This window comes from Otolemur garnettii, unplaced genomic scaffold (assembly GCF_000181295.1).
Source record: "Otolemur garnettii isolate 467f Iridium unplaced genomic scaffold, OtoGar3 scaffold00082, whole genome shotgun sequence".
NCBI lineage: Eukaryota > Metazoa > Chordata > Mammalia > Primates > Galagidae > Otolemur > Otolemur garnettii.
In genome coordinates, this window is record NW_003852477.1 from 7,143,814 (window position 1) to 7,161,322 (window position 17,509).

The window sequence follows — 17,509 nt, forward strand, 5'->3', positions numbered from 1 at the left end:
GAGTTTGTAACTACAACTGCCTTTCCCGCCATGGACACCAGGGGGCAGAAGGGGCCCGTGTCAGAGGTGCTCAGGTGCTCCTTGGTGGGTGCATCTTACAAGGGGACATATTAAATTTATTAAGTGTAGAGTATAAATGTCTTAACAGAATAACTAAGAAAATGACATGAAGGCTATGTTAACCAGTTTGATGAAAATATTTCAGATGGTATATAAAACTAACGCACTGTACCCCATAATTACATTAATGTACACAGCTATGATTTAAAAAGAAAAAAAGAGTTGGGTCTGTTTCTATGGTCCCTAACCTAACAATTCTGAGCCTGGCATTGGCCTCTGCAGCAAGGGTGTACAGGAAGAGCTGCTGGAGAAAAACACACGCTACCCGTATGCCTGCCCTGTACACCTTGCTCTTGGTCCTGGTTTCTCCTGTGTGAGCTTCTCTAACCAAAGATGGCTCCTGTGCACAGAGAAGGCAGGGCCTAGGTCCGATTCTCTGATTTATCCCCAGGTTTCAGGCCAGGAGTCTGTACACAGGTGGCCTGGAGTCCTTAGTTTATTGTTTGTTTCAGTACCTCCCCCGGGTGAGTCTATGACCCTATGGAGGAAGCAGCTCTGGACAGAAGGTGGTGCAGAGTGCAGGTGCCCGAGTGATGGAGCTGGCCTGCTGCTGGGCAGCTCTGCCTGCCTGCTTGTTTCTCCTCTGACCACCTCACCTCACGACTGCTTCCCCATGCTCCTTCCAATGTGGGCTTCATTACTGGCCCAAGGTATTCTTCCCCAATCACTATCCTTCCCAAGTGCACCCACAGTGCTCTCTCCTCCTTGTCATGACACATGCCACCTGGAGTTACAGGGGTCTGTCTACTCAGATCTTTCTCCAACACTGCAAGCTCCTCAAAGGTGGATCCCATGTCCCTTCATCTCACTCCCCAGCAGGCCCCACAGAGCCCACACACAGCAGGTCGGCAAATGGCTGTCAAGATGGTAGTACGCAGCACAGCCCCTTGTGTTTACGCCTCCGCAGTCATGAACCCCAAGTGCTGCAGTGTGCATTGCACCCATCATTTTCTGTGAGGCTCTGGCTGGTCCAGGGAGCACAGTACTTGGGATGGATGAAGACAACGTGTGCCTGGAAACAGGCTCAGGTACCTCAGGCAGAGATAACAGCCTTCCTCCCCATCACTGGCTGGTGACAGTGGGCTGGTGAAGCGCAAGGAGCACCTGAGCACTTCTGACATGGGCCCCTCCTGCCCCCTGGTGCCCATGGCAGGAAAGACAGTTGTAGTTACAAACTCTAGAGGGCCCCTTGGAAAGCAAACAGGAGGAAGGCTCCCCCAGGTTCCTGATTCTTGCTAGAACCACATGGGAATCCCAGGCTCAAGTGGACTTGGCGGGTGAGTGACTGGGAAAGAGGAGGGGCCCATAGCCACATGTGGGGGGCTGGAGCAGCAAAGCTTGGACCCCTGATTTCATCACCTCCCTCTTTCCCTGTCACAGACATTCACCAGTGTCTCACTTGGGCTGACTCCATGTGAGGCAATTTGTAGGCCTGGGGATGGTGAAGGACAGCGGCAAAGGCACTGTGGGAGTTTCTAGTATTGGCCAAACTGCCATGTGACTACTGGGTCTCCGTTTTCTCAGTTGTAAAGTGGGGCTAACACTTGCCTCGGAGAGTGAAAACAATACCCTCCCTGTGCAGTCAGCAGGGACTGAATCCAAACCCACCTTCTCAGACGGGTCACGTGGCTGAGTCTCAGACCACAAGTGCCAGGGCCTCCTGGGTGCAGGCTCAGAACTGCTCAAGAAGGAAGGGCCCCTGACCCAGTTGTGGGGCACTGGCTGTAAGCCCCAAAAGGAAAGAGGGCAGAGAAGAATAGTTTTAAGTAAGAACATGAGACCCCAATAAACCAGGCCAGCTGGTTTATTTTCATGGGAAAAACTACATTTAAGAGTGAGTTTGAAAAGAAGAACAATGACAGAGCAATCTCTTTACAGTAAGCAGATCTAACAGCGCAGGGTGGCGGGAAACTATCCCCAGGGGTGTCCGTTCCTCTATGGGGTTGCCAAGCAGGGCTGTGTGGCCCACTGTGCCTCCTCACACACGCATCAGCGGCACCCAGTGGCCCAGATACATGCTGGACTAGTGGATGTGACTGCCCAGCCATGAGATTGCTCTTCTCTGTCTTGAGCCTTGCCATTCTTGCAAAGTGGAGATTTCTTCAGCTGCATTCCTAGCCTTGGCTCTTCCTCCCGCTCCCATCCCGTAGTCTGACTGCCCTCACTATTCCTTCCACTTGGAACCATTCAAGTGGCACTTGTGTTTCCATTCCAGCCAGCTCTCCCTCCATTATTCCTCTGCACCTTCCCCCTACAGAGAAGCAGGCAGAGTTCAGACCCCGGGTAGGGGCTTCCTCCTCCTTGTCCCGTACTGAGTCAGCCACGCATGGGGCCCCATCAACCTTTGGTCCTTGTGCTCAGGCTCCACTCCATCCTTCTACTCTGGCTCAGTGGTTCTCAACCTTGGCTGCTCACTGGAATCAATTAGGGATGCTTGGGTCCTACCTCTAGAGACTCTGATTGGTCAGGGGTAGCCTTAGGAATGGGATTTCTAAAAGCTCTGTAGGTACCTAGTTTCTAATGTGTACCAAGATTGAGAACTACAGTCCAGGTGCTGTCAGCATGCCATGCCCACAATGTCTTAGGAGAACTAGTATCTGCCACCAAGATTTGAAGCTGAAGTGACACCAGAATTGTCTCTTTTGGTATTTTGTGAGAAGCTGAACACCATAAGCTAATAACCAGAGCCAAAGAGGTCACGACCTCCCAAGCTGATACATTCCTACTTGCACAGGTCTCTGAAAATGATCCTAAACTAAGTGACACATCTGTGTTCCTCTAAGTTTCACCCACTAATCTATCCTGGGAACAGACTGCGCTTGCCTGACACAGGAGTGACCCTAGGCATTTGAAGACAGAGCTCCTGACCTTCTGGGTCTTGCTTTCCCCAAGCTGGATGAGCCCTCGGTGCTTTGCCTGCTTTGAATGACACAGCTCAGAAGATTCTAGGTGTGACCTGCCCAGCAGAGGGCAGATGGCCACCTCCCAGCTCTGGGGGAGGCCTACCCGAGCATCCTGATGTGTGTGTAAGAAGCCCACAGGCAGGGAGCCTGGCCTCACCTTGCACTGATCCAGCGGCGTGTCCTCAGCCTCCTTGAAGACCACACTGAAGGAGATGCTCTTGGGGTCGGAGGAGAAGACCCAGCTGATGGTGAGGCCTGCCTCGGCCACGGTGATAGGGATCAGGCTGTAGGTGCTGGACCTCACAAACAGCTCCCTGTTGCCCTCCCCAAAGTTGGCGATCTCTTCCACTGTGAGGGGTAATTTGATCCTAAAAAAAAAAAAATGCAGAGGGGACTGACTGACTGGGAAGAGTGTCTGTATTTACCGGCTAGGTCATCTGTGGCTCAGAGGTGGCCGGAGGCCTCTTAAGCTCTTGGCAGGACAACTCTCATCAACAAGTTTCCTGAGCACTTACTACATGCCTAGCATGGTTCTAGGTACCAGGGACACAGCAGTAAAAAATATATATATGACAATCCTTGCCTCTGTGGAGCTGAAAGCCCCTGGCCTGGCCTGCTCTGTGTGTGAGGCTCAGCTCTCTGTTGCTCTCCTGAAGCTGCCCTGTTGCTTACCTGTCCATGTTCTCTCTTCCCTTCCTCCTCTGGTTCCCCACGTTCCCTTTTCATCTAATTAGCTCTACATGGGCCCTCTGACTTTTCTCAATGCCAAAATCCCAGACTCTTTCCTATACATGAGTGATAGAGGTGGTATGATGGTTTGGGGAGAGAAGATTCTTGGGGCTGTGTCTGCTGTTCTAACTCTCACTAGGTGGATAAAAGCCTCTTCCACAAGTTTCCAGGTTTTATAGACAGTGAGCTCTTCTGCAGCTCCTGGAGTGTGGTGTGAAGATGTGAGGGGAGGAGTCCAGAGACCTGCCTCACTCCGTATCTTGTGCAGGGCTCACCCTCTCATAAGCCTCAGTTTCCTCATCTGTAAAACAGGGACAACCATGCCCACCTCATGACTGCTATGAGGATTAGACTAGAAGATGAACTTGATTTTGACATGAACAAGGAAATCTCAAAGGCCCAACCCAGGCTAAGTGGCATCCCTCTTGCACTGTGTGACTCAGAGGCAGCGAGGTTAGCTTAGGGTCGTAGGGACAGGGCAGAGCTATATCTCAGGAGGGGTGTAGCTGTGGCGAGTCACTCACTCCTATCTTAGTTTCTCAACTGCGAAATGGAAGGTGGCAGCCACTACGGGCCAGGCTCTTGGCTCAGCAACTTCATGTGTTATCACAACGGCTAGGTGAGGAAGGTACATTGTTCCTATTCTACAAAGAAGGAAACTAAGACTCAAAGAGATTCAGAAACTTAATTCAGGTTCACACAAGTCTAATCCAAAGCCATTATCTTTCCATTTCACCAAACTTCCTTTTTGTGGAGAAAATATATTACTGTCCCCTTTAACATAGGGATGAAACTGAAGTTCACAGAAGTTAGGTAACTTGCCCAAGTCTGCACAGCAAGGAAGTGGTGTTGCTCAGAGTTCTATCTGCCTCCAAAGCTGTGGAGATGTATGGAAGTTCTTCTCAAAGTGAGAAGAGTTACCAATGGTTTAAAAGACCAAAAATGCTCTAAAGAAAAGCTCCAATATTCACCTCTGTAAGAAATGAATTCAATGCAGTGCTTCTCCAGGTGCTAAACTGTATTTTTAATAAACTCTTGCCCAATATTTACAATTTTCAAGAATCTGAGGGTAGGTGTGGGGGTCCATTTTGGAAAGATACCTTTCTTGGATAAAAAGGATCCAATGTGTGGAAATCTTACTGTATTATTACACAGAAAGTCACTTGCTCTGATGGAATGCCCGACGGAGGCCGGGGCATGGTGTGATTCTCCCCTGGCATGCAGTTATTTATGCCGGGCCTGAAGTCTCCTCCCATTCTGGCCCTTATCTACTCAGTGAGGACAATGATCAGTCTCTCCAAAGGAAAAGAACAAATCGAGGATTTCACATCTATGTGCAAATAATCTTAAATAAAAAAAGCCCATTGTCTACAAGACTCATGTCACAAATGTAAATTTTGTCAGGTAACCCCAGAAATTCTAGTTTACACGAGCTAGGGAGTACTAAAAAATGCTCCATATTCTGAGATAATCCCAACCACCTATGTGTTTTCAGACTCTCTTGCAGTGTGGTTGCCAAACCTTAGCTTGCTGTCACTCTCTTCAAAAGGGGCAGAACAAAGTAAATTTCAAGTTACTGTCAATCTCCTTGTCTTTTACTCACATGTCCACCAACCTATTCTTTGTGTTGATTTTATACTATTCTCTTTAGGGACCTGCCTAGGAGTCTGTGTGTTCTAATTATTTCTTAATTTCATGATATTTCTTATCCCTTTACTTGAAAAGTTGTTTTTTTGTTGCCCTTGGTAGAGTGCTGTGGCATCACAGCTCATAGCAACCTCCAGCTCTTGGGCTTAGGTGATTCTCTTGCCTCAGCCTCCCATGTAGCTGGGACTACAGGCACCCGCCACAACGCCTGGCTACTTGATAAGTTTTTTAAAAGTTTTATTATGGGCTGGGTGCTCTGGCTACAATCCTAGCACTCTGGGAGGCCAAGGTGGGTAGACTGTCTGAGCTCCGGAGTTCCAGACCAGCCTGAGCAAGAGTGAAATCTGTTTGTACTAAAAAACTACCTAGGTGTCATGGTGGGCACCTGTAATCTCAGCTACTCAGGAGGCTGAGGCAAGAGGATTGCTTGAACCCTTGAGTTTGAGGTTACTCTGAGCAATGATGCCACAGCAGTCTACAGAGAGTGACAAAGTAAGACTTTGTCTTTAAAAAACAAACAAATACAAATAAAAAGTTTTATTATGAACAATTTCAAACATCTCCCTACTCTTTCCCACTAAGTACAATGGAAGAACTTGAAAATAATTCAGCAGACAACTAAGGGTAGTCATAGGAAGTCAGGTTGGCCGGGTACCCTGGGACTTGCGGAAAATCACAATAGCTTGGGATCTCTCAGCTGCCACCTACACATAGTCAAAAACCACTCATCCTACTCAGAACCAAGAAAATCACGACCTGAATGAGGGAAGACAATCAACAGAAGTCAACACTGACACCAATCAGGTATGAGAATCATCTATCAAGGCTTTTAAAGCAGCCATGATATAAATACTTTAATAAGAATTTTAAATATTCTTGAAACAATGAAAATGGAAAAATAATCACACCAAAGAAACAAAAGGTATATAACCAAATGGAAATTTTAGAACTAAAAAATATAATAACCAAAGTAAAATTTGAAAAAAACTCATTAGATAAGCTCAACAGCAGAATGAATGAACACGACAGGTAAACCTGAAAAGAGAAAAACAGAAATTCCTCATTCTGCACGACACAGGGAAAAGAGATATGAGAGGAACAGAGATTTAACATTTGTACCATTGACCTCTCAAATGCAAAGGAAAAAGTGTAATCTGAAAAAAAAAAATCAAAGAAATAATGGCTAAAAACAACTCAAATTTGGTGAAAGACATGAACCTACAGATTCAAGAACTGAGCATACCCCAAATAGAAAAAAATCCAAAGAAATTCATGCCATGATCTATTATAATTAAACTTCTGAAAACAAATGGCAAAGAAAAATTCTTTAAAGCAGAAAGAAAAGATATGTCATCTGTGGAAACACAAATTTGAATGACAGGGGATTTCTCATCTAAATCCAAAGAGTCCAGAAGGAAGTGGCACCACATACTTCAAGTGCTGAAAGAAAAGAACTGTCAAGGTGGATTCTGTAGCTGGCAAGATACCCATCAGATACTTTGTGAAATCCAGCACTGCATGGAAAGAATCATCCACCACGGCCAGTGGGATCTAGCCAGGTGCAACCGTGAAGGACTGATGTTTGTAATCACCACGTCAACACGGAAAGGCAGAAAAAGCCTAAGACAGCAGTTCTCAACCTGTGGGTGGTGACTCCTCTGTGACAGTGAAAATACATCGCAGCATTAGGAAGGTTGAGAACCACTGGCCTAGGATCTTACCAATTGATGCAAAAATAGCACTTGACAAAAATTCAATACCCATTCACGATTACCCAAGTTCTCTTTTACTGTTGCTAAATGTCACTGCTCTGAGCAGCATACAAGGAACATTCCAGAAACTTTATCGTTACACATCTAATTATTACTTAGAATAAATTCCCAGACACAGGCTTATTGAATTAAAGGGAAAACAGAATACCTGAACATTTGGTACTTCCTGCAGCCAAGGTGTTCTCCAGGAAGGCGGCCCAGACACTTGGCAGTGCCCTGGCATCAAAGCCTGGGAGAGAGCAGCTCTTTACTGCTTCCTGTTTGCTCTGCCCCATAACTTGGGACTGTGTTTGTCCAAGTATGATCCAAGGATCACCAAGAACAGGTTTAATACACGACGTACTCTCTCATAACCATATCTAACCCTTAAGGAAATTCTGTTAGCATCAAAATCTAGAATCTGTCCTCATCTCTGCCCTCTCTGCCACCACCTGGTCCAAGGAACCATGGTCCCTAAAACACTTTTCTAACTGGTCTCCTCACTTTTGCCCTTGTCCCTCCACCATCTATTCTCCTCAGGGCAACCAGAGTGATCCCTTCTCAAATGTAAATCAGATTTCGGTAAGTCACTCTTCTGCTATAAACTCAGTTTTGGGGGCCTGCTTCCCTGAGATTGGAAGCCAAAGTCCTTCCAATGGCCAGCAATGCCCTATGTGATGCAGACCCCCTTCCCTCTTTGACTCTGTCCCCCTTGCTCTCTCTGCTTCAGGTACACTGGCCCCTTTCCTCTGTCCTTGAACATGCCAGCTGTCATCCTGTCTCAGGGCCTTTGTACTGACTGTGGCCTCTGCCTGAAATGCTCATCCCACAGACACATGCCTGGCAACTCCATTACCTCCTTCAAGCCTTACCTTCTTAGGGTTACTCTATTTAAAAGGGAAAATCCCCCTCCTCTTTTATCTTACTCTTTGTTTACTTTTTTCCATTGCAAGCACCACTTTGTAACACACTAATATTTACTTACTTACCTGTGTTTACTGTATGATTGTCTGTCAACCCTTGCTGGAATGAATATAAACTAGTCAGGGTCTTTGTTGATTTTGTTCACTGATATGCTCTAGGCACAAAAAACGTACCTGGCATGTTGTAGATGACGAATGAATATCTGTGAATCAATAGCTGAATCTATTCAGTGATAATTACATAGCCGTTGCACATAACACTGGATGATATGGGAAAATACTCATACTATAGTAAGTTAAAAAATCTACAAAATAAAATTGGAGCATTGGTTTATGTCAAAAAATTATACCTATATATGTGTATAAAAAAGATTGGAAGACTAGGTCAGATGCAATGTCTCAGTCCTGTAATCCCAGCACTTTGGGAGGCTGAGGCAGGAGGATCACTTGAGGCCAGGAGTTTGAAGCTGCAGTGAGCCATGACTGTGCCACTGTACACTAGGCTGAATGACAGAGCAAGACACTGTCTCTATTAAAAAAAAAAATTTAGAAGGCCATAGACTATATACCAAGATGGTTTGCTTATCTCTATTTTCCTAATTTTCTACAAGAAAAAGGTATTGCTTGTACAATGAGAAAATTAAAAAGTTATTTTCAAAAAAGAAGAACATGGGGTGGCAGAGGGATAAAGGAGTAGGCAACTTTCCAGAGTGACAGAATTAGTCTTTATCTTAATTGTGTTGGGGATTGTACTATATCATTTATCAAAGTTTAAGCACTATCTATTTTCTTAACTCTTAGTGCGTATAAATTATACCGCTCAAAAAGCACCCCCATTGGTGCCAAATGAAAGCCCCCAGGGTGGTCCCCAGCTCCGGCACCTCCCCAATACCACACCTGAGAAAGACCCACTTGGCAGCTGCCACTCACATCAGTTCTCCAGACTTCAACAAGCAGATTTCTGCATCCTGCCCCACAGGCATGTCTTCAGTGTCCTCAGGAGTTAATGAGTTTGACGTGGTATCCCTGAAATGTCACAAATGAGATCACAGCTGTTTAGCTATCAGCACGCAAAGCCCCACAACCTGGGGTCCGCAGTCTGGGGTCATACAGTCAAACCCAGAATGAAGGGGAATCCTTAAACACAGTCTCTGTGAGTGGAGGGAGGACCATGGGGGCTGGGGCCACCCAGGCAGAAGGGGGAAAGACAATGGGGCTGTGGTGATTTTCCCAGCTTCCTCCTGCGGGGTGGAGGGAGGGGTGAGCATAAACACAAACTGACCCTCCTGTTCTATGTCAGAAGAGCTAATGCCCCTGGGCCTAAGTCCCAGCCATGTGGCCAAGGGGGAGTGGACGGGACAGGGCCACACATAAAAGGGTGAGGGCCTGACTCATCTCCTCTTCCCATGGCAACCACCATCAGCTGTGAGTGAGCCAGCAGTGGGACCGGCATGGCAGTGTGAGCTGTGAGCAGTACACACTGTCTCCTTTCCTTAGAAAGCCATGGTGTATTTAAACAATAGATTAGGGGCTCCAAGAAGCCTTGCAGTAAGGACATCAAATTTTAACTCCAGTGTTTCTATATTTATTTGATTGAGAATATTTTCTTTTCTTTCTTCCTTCCTTTCTTTTTTTTTTTAGAGACAGGGTCTTGCACTTGCTCAGGTTGATCTTGAACTCCTGAGCTCAGGCAATCCACCTGCCTCAGCCTCACAAGTGCTGGGATTATAGGGGTGAGCCACCACACCATGCTTGACTGAGATTTTTAATACCTACTGCATTACTGATCCTTAGAACATACAGGCAGATTGCAGTCCCTGCACTTCACTGATGGGGACGCAGAGGCCCAGGCAGTTCCTCTGAGACAGGGCTAGAGCCAAAAACAGATACCCTGAGGGGCAGGTGCTGGAGTCTGGAGCAACCCCTGGGTCTACTCGGATCATCAGAAACCACCAGTGCCCAGGTGCCTGCACTCAGCTAAGTAAGCCTGTGATAAGCAGAGAGCTTCAGAAACAGCCTGCACTCCTAAGGACTGACTGCCATCAACCCTGAGCAGTGGGGCTCCCACTATCTGGGGGTCACTATAGGCCCTGAGGGTAAGCGGGGTAGTAGGATCACAGGTGGGGTCACTCCATAATGGTTCCAGCCTCAGCCTGAGCCCCTTTCTCCTCTGAGACCAGTTTTCTCTTTTCTAAATAGGAAAAGGAATAAAAAACAAATAAATAAGGGAAATGGCGAGGGAAAAAGATGGGTTCTAGGTTCAGCCAGCTTGAAAAGGCTGTAAGCTTTGAAGAAGTTGGAGGAGGCATTTTATAGAGCCCACTGGCTGGGAAAGAGGTGGGTTTGCTCGGTTCAGCAGCTCCCTGCCCTGGGCCTTCTCCACTCTTTCCAAGGAAGGTGCACCAAGGCCATGTCCTGTAGTACCTGCTGCTGCCAAGGGCAGGCCTCATCACTTCGGGCTTCTTTTTCTCCCTGGCTCCAGACCCTGCCTCATACCTCCTTCCTGTTGCTCTTCCAAACACTGGCTTCCAGACCCTGAGCCCTCACCCTGGGACAGGCAGAGTCACAGAATGTTAGTGTGAGAAGCAGCTTCAGACTATCTAGTCAACCACCCACTTGACAGTGAGCAGCTGTGGTCCAGGGCAGAGCACAGGACCAAGGTCCACGCCTGCCTCATTTCCTTTGCTTTCATCCTTGTCAAAAGTGTAAATACCATAAATGAGATAAAGAAAGAACGTAGGATGAGGGAAACTCTGAAAACAGAAGTTAGTTCTCCCAAATTTCCTGCATTTATGAAAAAAGGTGTCCTAACCTATTATTCCCTCTTTTCCTCCATCGCCCTCCTCTCTGCTCACCGTGAAGATGGACAACTCCTGATTACAGCAGACAGCCCATACAGTGGCTTCCTAGGCTCTTGCTGGTCCTGGCTGAGGGTAGGAGCGTGGACGGGAGGGTGATGCAGTCTCAAAGGTAATAACTACGGCAGAGAAATCCTTTTTGATGGATCTTCAGACTGTAGGTCATGACCCATTTAGTGGGCTATGAATCAATTTAGTAGGTTAGGATCACCATTAAAAGAAATGGAGTAAAATAGAAACTATTGAATGTAAGAGTACAGTGCATGTTGGGAGGATAGGCATTCATGAGGATCCTTGTACCTTATGTACATACATGCACTCTGAGTAGCCGTGTGAATTGTATTTCTTACTGTGGAATGCAGTAGAAAATGTTCTGGCAGTTCTGAGGATGGCAAGGGATAAAGTTTGAGAATGACAGGCAAACAAGACCACTAGAGGGCGCCTATCTCCACCAATAGCCATTTCCTTTCCTTGCGGTGGCAGCAGTTATCTGAGAAAGATGCCAGATAAACTCACTGCCCGCAGGACCTTCCTCCTCCCTTTCCACGGGAGCTTTCTACTAGCTATGGTGACACCCCCACACCCCGCTCAGTTTCTGTCCCTGAGCCAGAGGTCGGCCAAGCTAACCCTCTCTACCACACACACCAACCTGCCAACTTGTTAGTCCTTCTGGGGGTGGGCACCTGCTGTGCACCCAGCCTCTGCTGGATAAATGTCTACATTATGTGCCTTGGGATTAGGTTCCTTTCTGCCTCAAATGCTGCCAAGGGAGGACATACGCAAGACTGCACTTCCGAACCACGTAAGGGTAAAGTGGTGAATACAAATGAGGTCGATGATGGGGCAGCCCTAGCAATGCAGTCTAAGAGCCCACAGCTCTCTGGGCATGGTCGCAGGGAAGTCCAAGTAGCTTGGTTTCTACAGACAGAATCTACCGTATTTCTCTGTCACAAATCAAATTGCCTTAGACTGTGTTTCAATTACTGTATAGCCAAACTAAGTGATAGTTTTCAATTACTTCCCTCTTGCAGGATTGCCAGGGGAGCAGATCCCTTGCTGGCTTAGACTGTCTGGCTGAGGGGGCAATGGATACCTACAGAATCCCTACAGTCCAAGAAGCCCTACAGCCTGTCTTTCTCAGAGGGCCCCATCTCCTGTCTTGCTAGGCCAGCCCGGTGAGAGGGACTGCTCTCCTGATTACACAGGCCCTGACAGTCCCTCTCATCAGCCTCCACCTGAGAACAGGCTCCTGAGAACTGGAGGGACCTTCAGCTTAGAACTGCCCATGTGACTACTTAAGCTTCAATTCATCAGGTGGATGACACTAAGAATTTGAGGCTCTGTAGTAGCACTAGCCACACTTCAAGTGCTTGATCATCACATGGGCTGACGGCCACTGTGCTGCAGTGAAGGTACAGAGCACATCTGTCACAGAAGGTGGCTCCACTGACCAGTGCAGGCTTGGGAGGTGGGGCTGAACTATATCATGCCTCACCTCCACTCTGGGATCTGGGGGCATCCTTTTATTTTGCTACTAAATTACTTTATTATTATGCATTTTATTAAATTTATCTTATTCTGCTACTAAATTGCTAGTAGTTTCCCTTTTCGTCACTGGCTTTCTTTTTGCGTAAAAACCAAGAAAAGGGCAGCACTTCTGGTATTCTGCTTTCTGATTACTTGGTGACTATGGTCTGACCACAACATGCCAACCTGCCTGCGTGCCCATCCTCACCACCTGGGGCACTGCTGAGCAAGCCAAGCCCGACTCAACTGCTGATGTTTGGTGAGGCTACTTTACTGTGTGGGTCATGAGTGATTAACCATCCTCCACAGCCCAGTCATCCGCTGAAGCTTTGCAGTTAGATTTGCCTCGTCTCCCAATAGCAGCAAATGTCTCACCCATGGACCTGGAACTGACTTCCTAAGAGCTCCCAGGGGACTCTGGGAAAGGAGAGCAGGGCAATGGCCTGACTTGCAGGGTTAACCTATGGCAGGGATGTCTGCCACTTTCCTGGGGCTGCTCCTGTTCTCTGCTCTCTCCTGCTGACACTTGCCCCTTCAGAAGAATCACATAAAGAGGGTTTGAGCAGCAGGTGGGAGAGAGCACCAGACTTGGGGGCAAGCAGGGTGAGTGGGAGTGCAGAGTCAGAGAAGAGAGCCGGGCACCTCAGCATGAGGGTAGCTGCCTCTGGGAAAGCAGAAATGGAGTCCACACCTTTACCTAGTGTCCTCTTTACTAGGAGGCACCAGGGAATGTGACTCCGGCAGACATTCCTCCAATTCCTGTCTTCCAGTGTCATTTCCCAGAGGGGTCAGGAATGTTGGACCATTAACAACCAGAACTATACTAAGATTAACAACTAGAACTATACTAAGGTCAAGGTGTTTGACATCTAGAGAGGTCCAGGAATAAAGAGGGCAGCCCCAGGAAACGGGATGATTCCAGCCAGGTTAAATAGAGTGGGTGAGTGGGCACTGCTTGTCAAGGAGCCCGAGTGGTGTAGATTTTGGAGACAAGGCTGCACCAGGCTCTCTGGCAGACCCATCACCTAGAAGCCATCCAGTCCATTAGTCTGGTAATGATGGAGATCTGAGTTTGTATCTTCAAATTGCCAGTTGCTAGCTGTGTGCACATGAGGCTATTTTTCTGGTTATGCTCCTCAGTGTGCTCATCTATAAAGTAGAGACAGTACCCACTTTGCAGAGCTGCTCACTTGCCCAAGAACATAAGGCTCCGTGGCCATCCTATATGCTGGGGATGTATGCACACACAGAACTCAGCCCATAGCATGGAATTCACATTGGCCCATACCCAAACTATGCCAAGGAGATGTCTGACTAGCCAATGAAATAATTTTAAGGTACAATTGCCACCATTTTCAGTGAACTACTAAGGTGAGAAAAGTAAAAAGCAGTTCAAAAAAGAGTTTATCCCAGCCACCCTGTGTAGGCCTCAGCCAAGCCGCAGGCGTTTCTATTGTCTGCGTGTTTCTCCCCTGACATACTTGGGGCCTAGACTGTAATCTATGATGTCCTGTCTCATTCTTTATTTTATGACCCTCACTCTCTGTCTTATGACCCTCATGTACACTCCCACCCTGAAAAGTGGATAAAAGAGAGGCATGTGATTGAGTTGGGGGGCTCGGTTTTGGGAAACACGCTGGCGTTCTGAGTACCCCCGGCTGAATAAACCCGCTTCCTCTAATTAGCTGGTGCCTGGAGTCTTCTGTCTGCGTCGGTTTCCTGCTATATTTCTTGATTTCCTGACTGGGAAGCGAGGTTTGGCAGAAAAACCGTGCAGCCAGATTCTTTGGGTCAGGTTCTGCCCGCGCCGCAGATCACCCCCGTGGGGAACTCCTGCTGGTCTGGCCATGTGGTCCTCAGAGGGTTCCTGGACAAATTCTCCCAGAGGAACATCTGGTTGAGATTCAGCTGGTGAGGTCCCTGGGGCAGGTCATTGCGGAGGCTGAGCACCAGAGAGGAACAAGTAACAGGTGGCGCCAGGACATCTAGAGTAAGATAGGATCCTTTTGAAGCCCACTACAATTTTAGTGGAAGAGGAGCCTGATCACCTCCTAGGGTGTTAGATCACTGGCAGGTACACACGGAGACGTCTAAGGCAAGGTAGAATCCATTTGGGGTCCACTACAATTTTAGTGGAAGAGGAGCCTGATCACCTCCTGGGTGTTAGATCACCCGCAGATCTGTTGACAGGTGTGTGAGACCAGATCTGCTAGATCGCCAGCCGATCTGTGAAAGGTGTGTGAGAGTGTGTGGATGTGGTGAGACTGAGAGAACTATGAGGGTGGAGTTGGATCTCCCCTCACAGGGCCTAGGGGAGTGCTGGTTTGCCTCTTATGGCTAAGTGGCAGCTCGAGTGGGAAATCGAGGCTGCCCATGTTAAGAAATGTGTTGGAATTGTGTGCAAGTGAGTGCTTGGAGAATGACTGAGATGGGTAACAATAGGTGGGGCTTCACTCCCCCCCCATTCTAATATGTGCCCTTCCCTGTTCCAACTTTGCCCCCTGGCTATTCTGAGGGAAACTGGAAGGTACAGGTTTTCCGCTGCCTTTGGGTGGCCACGTGGCCATGTCGTCTTGGGGGAAAGTGGAAAGACATTAGAAAGGGTTTTGTACTTTTGTTACTGGAATTTCTTCAGTAAGTTTTTGGTCTTAGGAATTTGAGAATTGAGACTGCAGGCCACAGATCAGTGATGAAATGGCATTTTGTTGAACTGAGGGACATGCAGATGGAGTGGAGAGTGCCAGAACTATAGGCAGAGGAGCCGTGCCTTGGAAAGTGTTGTGGTTTGGGCAGTCCGGTGGGCTCTGGATGGCCCTGGAAAATCTGGAGGAGAGAGTGTAAATCTCACAGGAAATGGTGCTGTATCCATATCAGCAACAGGTCTCCTGGGTGGATAGCCTCCAAAAGGGGGGAGGAGGCCCAGGTCAGAGATTTCTTGCATGAGTCCCTTGTCTAGGGGTAAATAGTTGGCCCTGAGAGATATTTTGGCCAGGACTTGATAGATGAAAAAAAAAATAAAACCTTTACAAACTGAATGGATGTCCTAGCAAATGGATGAATGCAGCCCCTCACCTTGGGCAAGGTTATTAGGTCTTTGCAGCAGTTTTTGCCTGGGGAGAAGATTAGAGTGTGTGCTCCTTAGTCTGGGTGGAGCCAGCCAAAAGATTTCGGGCTGCTTATTTGTGACCTTGCTGGGGCTCAGAGTTGTACCTGGAGATGAGAGTCTGATATCTGAGCTCCCCTGAGCCTGAGAAATGACAGTTCCCTGTCCAGCTCTGAATAGGAAAATCCTGTATCAATGTTATAGCTCATAAAATGTCTCTTATTTGTAAAATATAATCATTTGGTTGTTTAAATTGTTAGAGAAACTGAGTCTTTGTCAAAGGATAAGATTCTTGCTTTGTAAACCTTCTAATTATCAGTTTGGCCGAGTGAAGGGGTGACTTCATAGTGAACTGAGATTCTGTTTTATGGAGAATTTTAAGAGTAAGAAAATTAAAAAGAAGAATGGCATGATGTAAAGAAAGAATCTTGTGTGATAAATTTTGTCCTGAAACAGAATGGTTGTATAAAAAAGTGAAAGGCAGGACAAAAGTTAAAGAAGGTTTAGAATGTTTATAGATTGTCTGTGCAGGTTAAATGAAAAGAGAATTTGTGAAAGAATATACATGTGATCCAGTTGACTATGCATTTCTCTTAAAATCTTTTGGCATGTAATCTTATTTTAACCAATGTTTTAGGCCTTTTGATATTTGACAAACCTTCCAAAATCAAAAGTCTAAATTTGGGCTTGGCACCCATAGTGCAGTGGTTGTAGCACCGGCCACATGCACCGAGGTTGGCAGGTTTAAACTCGGTCCAGAAAACAAAAAGCACAACTCTAAATTTGGTCTTTTTGAGATATTAAGACCACAGAGAGGCATAGAAAAACAAATTGTACTCATTTGATTTATTAAAAATGTATAGGAAATATTGTCAAATATGAAATGGTAATTAATTTTACATAAGTTATGGTTATATATATATATGTGTTGCAATATTATAAAATATTGGTCTGTTCTAACATATATTATCAGTAATAATTTTGATTCATCTAAAAAAGAAAAAGAAATATTAAAAGAGGCTGACAAATTCTCTCAAATTCAAATTCCTAATGTCTTTGGAAATTGAGTACCTTTGGGCTAAAAGCAGATTTTTAGAACTTTTATTGGAAAAGTTAACATGTCTATGAATGCTGCTAACCTAACTTCAAACAGAACAAAAATCAGTTATGTGAAACTAGGCTAGTTTTTTATGGCTTTTTATTTGAAATATTGTTGGTTCTTTCTGTGTTCTATTTTCCAGAAGTCAAGAAAAGAATTCTCTGCCTTTTGAATTATTTGTAGCTTTTCAAGCAATGTATATACTCATGACCAGAGTTTGAAACATGTATTTTTCTCTCTCCTTGATTTCTCTGGAATTTGAAAGTCATTAGTAAGTATTATTATTTTCTGACAATACAGTTATTTGCATAAGTTCAGTAAGAATCTGTTTTGTTCTATAGGGCATAATGGAGACACTGGTATTTTACCAAGGCTTTGCCTGGAATAGCATTTCCAGAGGTATCCAGACTGCATTAAGGAACTAAGGTTGACTTTATAAGCCAATAAAGAAAGCCCTTTGGAAAACCGGCCAGATACCCATCAGTAACCTTTCCTGATCTGTGGTAAGTAACAAAGGTCGCTTGCTGTCGGGTCTGAGAAATTGAAAGGTGCTTGGGAAACCTCAAAAGAAGAGGAATGTACCCAATGCATACAGGCATCTTATGGCACAGATGAAACCTGGGCTCATGAAAAGCTCTTGAGAAAGTCTGGCCTGAAAATTCCTTATAAAAGGTTCCAGCAAAGCCAAAGAGTCTAGATGACTAATAATCATTCTTACTGCGCTTTATGCAAATAATCAGTATACTGAAGATACAGGTTATTTTGGCAACTGAGTTGGTTCTACTGTAATTTATCTTTAGTAAAGAGAGAAATTGGAGAGAGAGAAAAATAATTCAAAGAAAAAAAAAA

At 46.2% G+C, this 17,509-nt stretch overlaps 1 protein-coding gene across 1 annotated transcript in view; it reads right to left on the minus strand.

Moving 5' to 3' along the window:
* Nucleotides 1-17,509, minus strand: part of FYCO1 (FYVE and coiled-coil domain containing 1) — a 91,988-nt gene that overhangs the window by 9,404 nt on the left and 65,075 nt on the right. The window contains exons 15-16 of the mRNA XM_012808058.2: nt 9,004-9,099; nt 3,181-3,391 (exon numbers count right to left, since the gene is read on the minus strand). Coding sequence (XP_012663512.1) covers nt 3,181-3,391; nt 9,004-9,099 — 307 coding nt within the window. The remainder of the gene's footprint in view (nt 1-3,180; nt 3,392-9,003; nt 9,100-17,509) is intronic.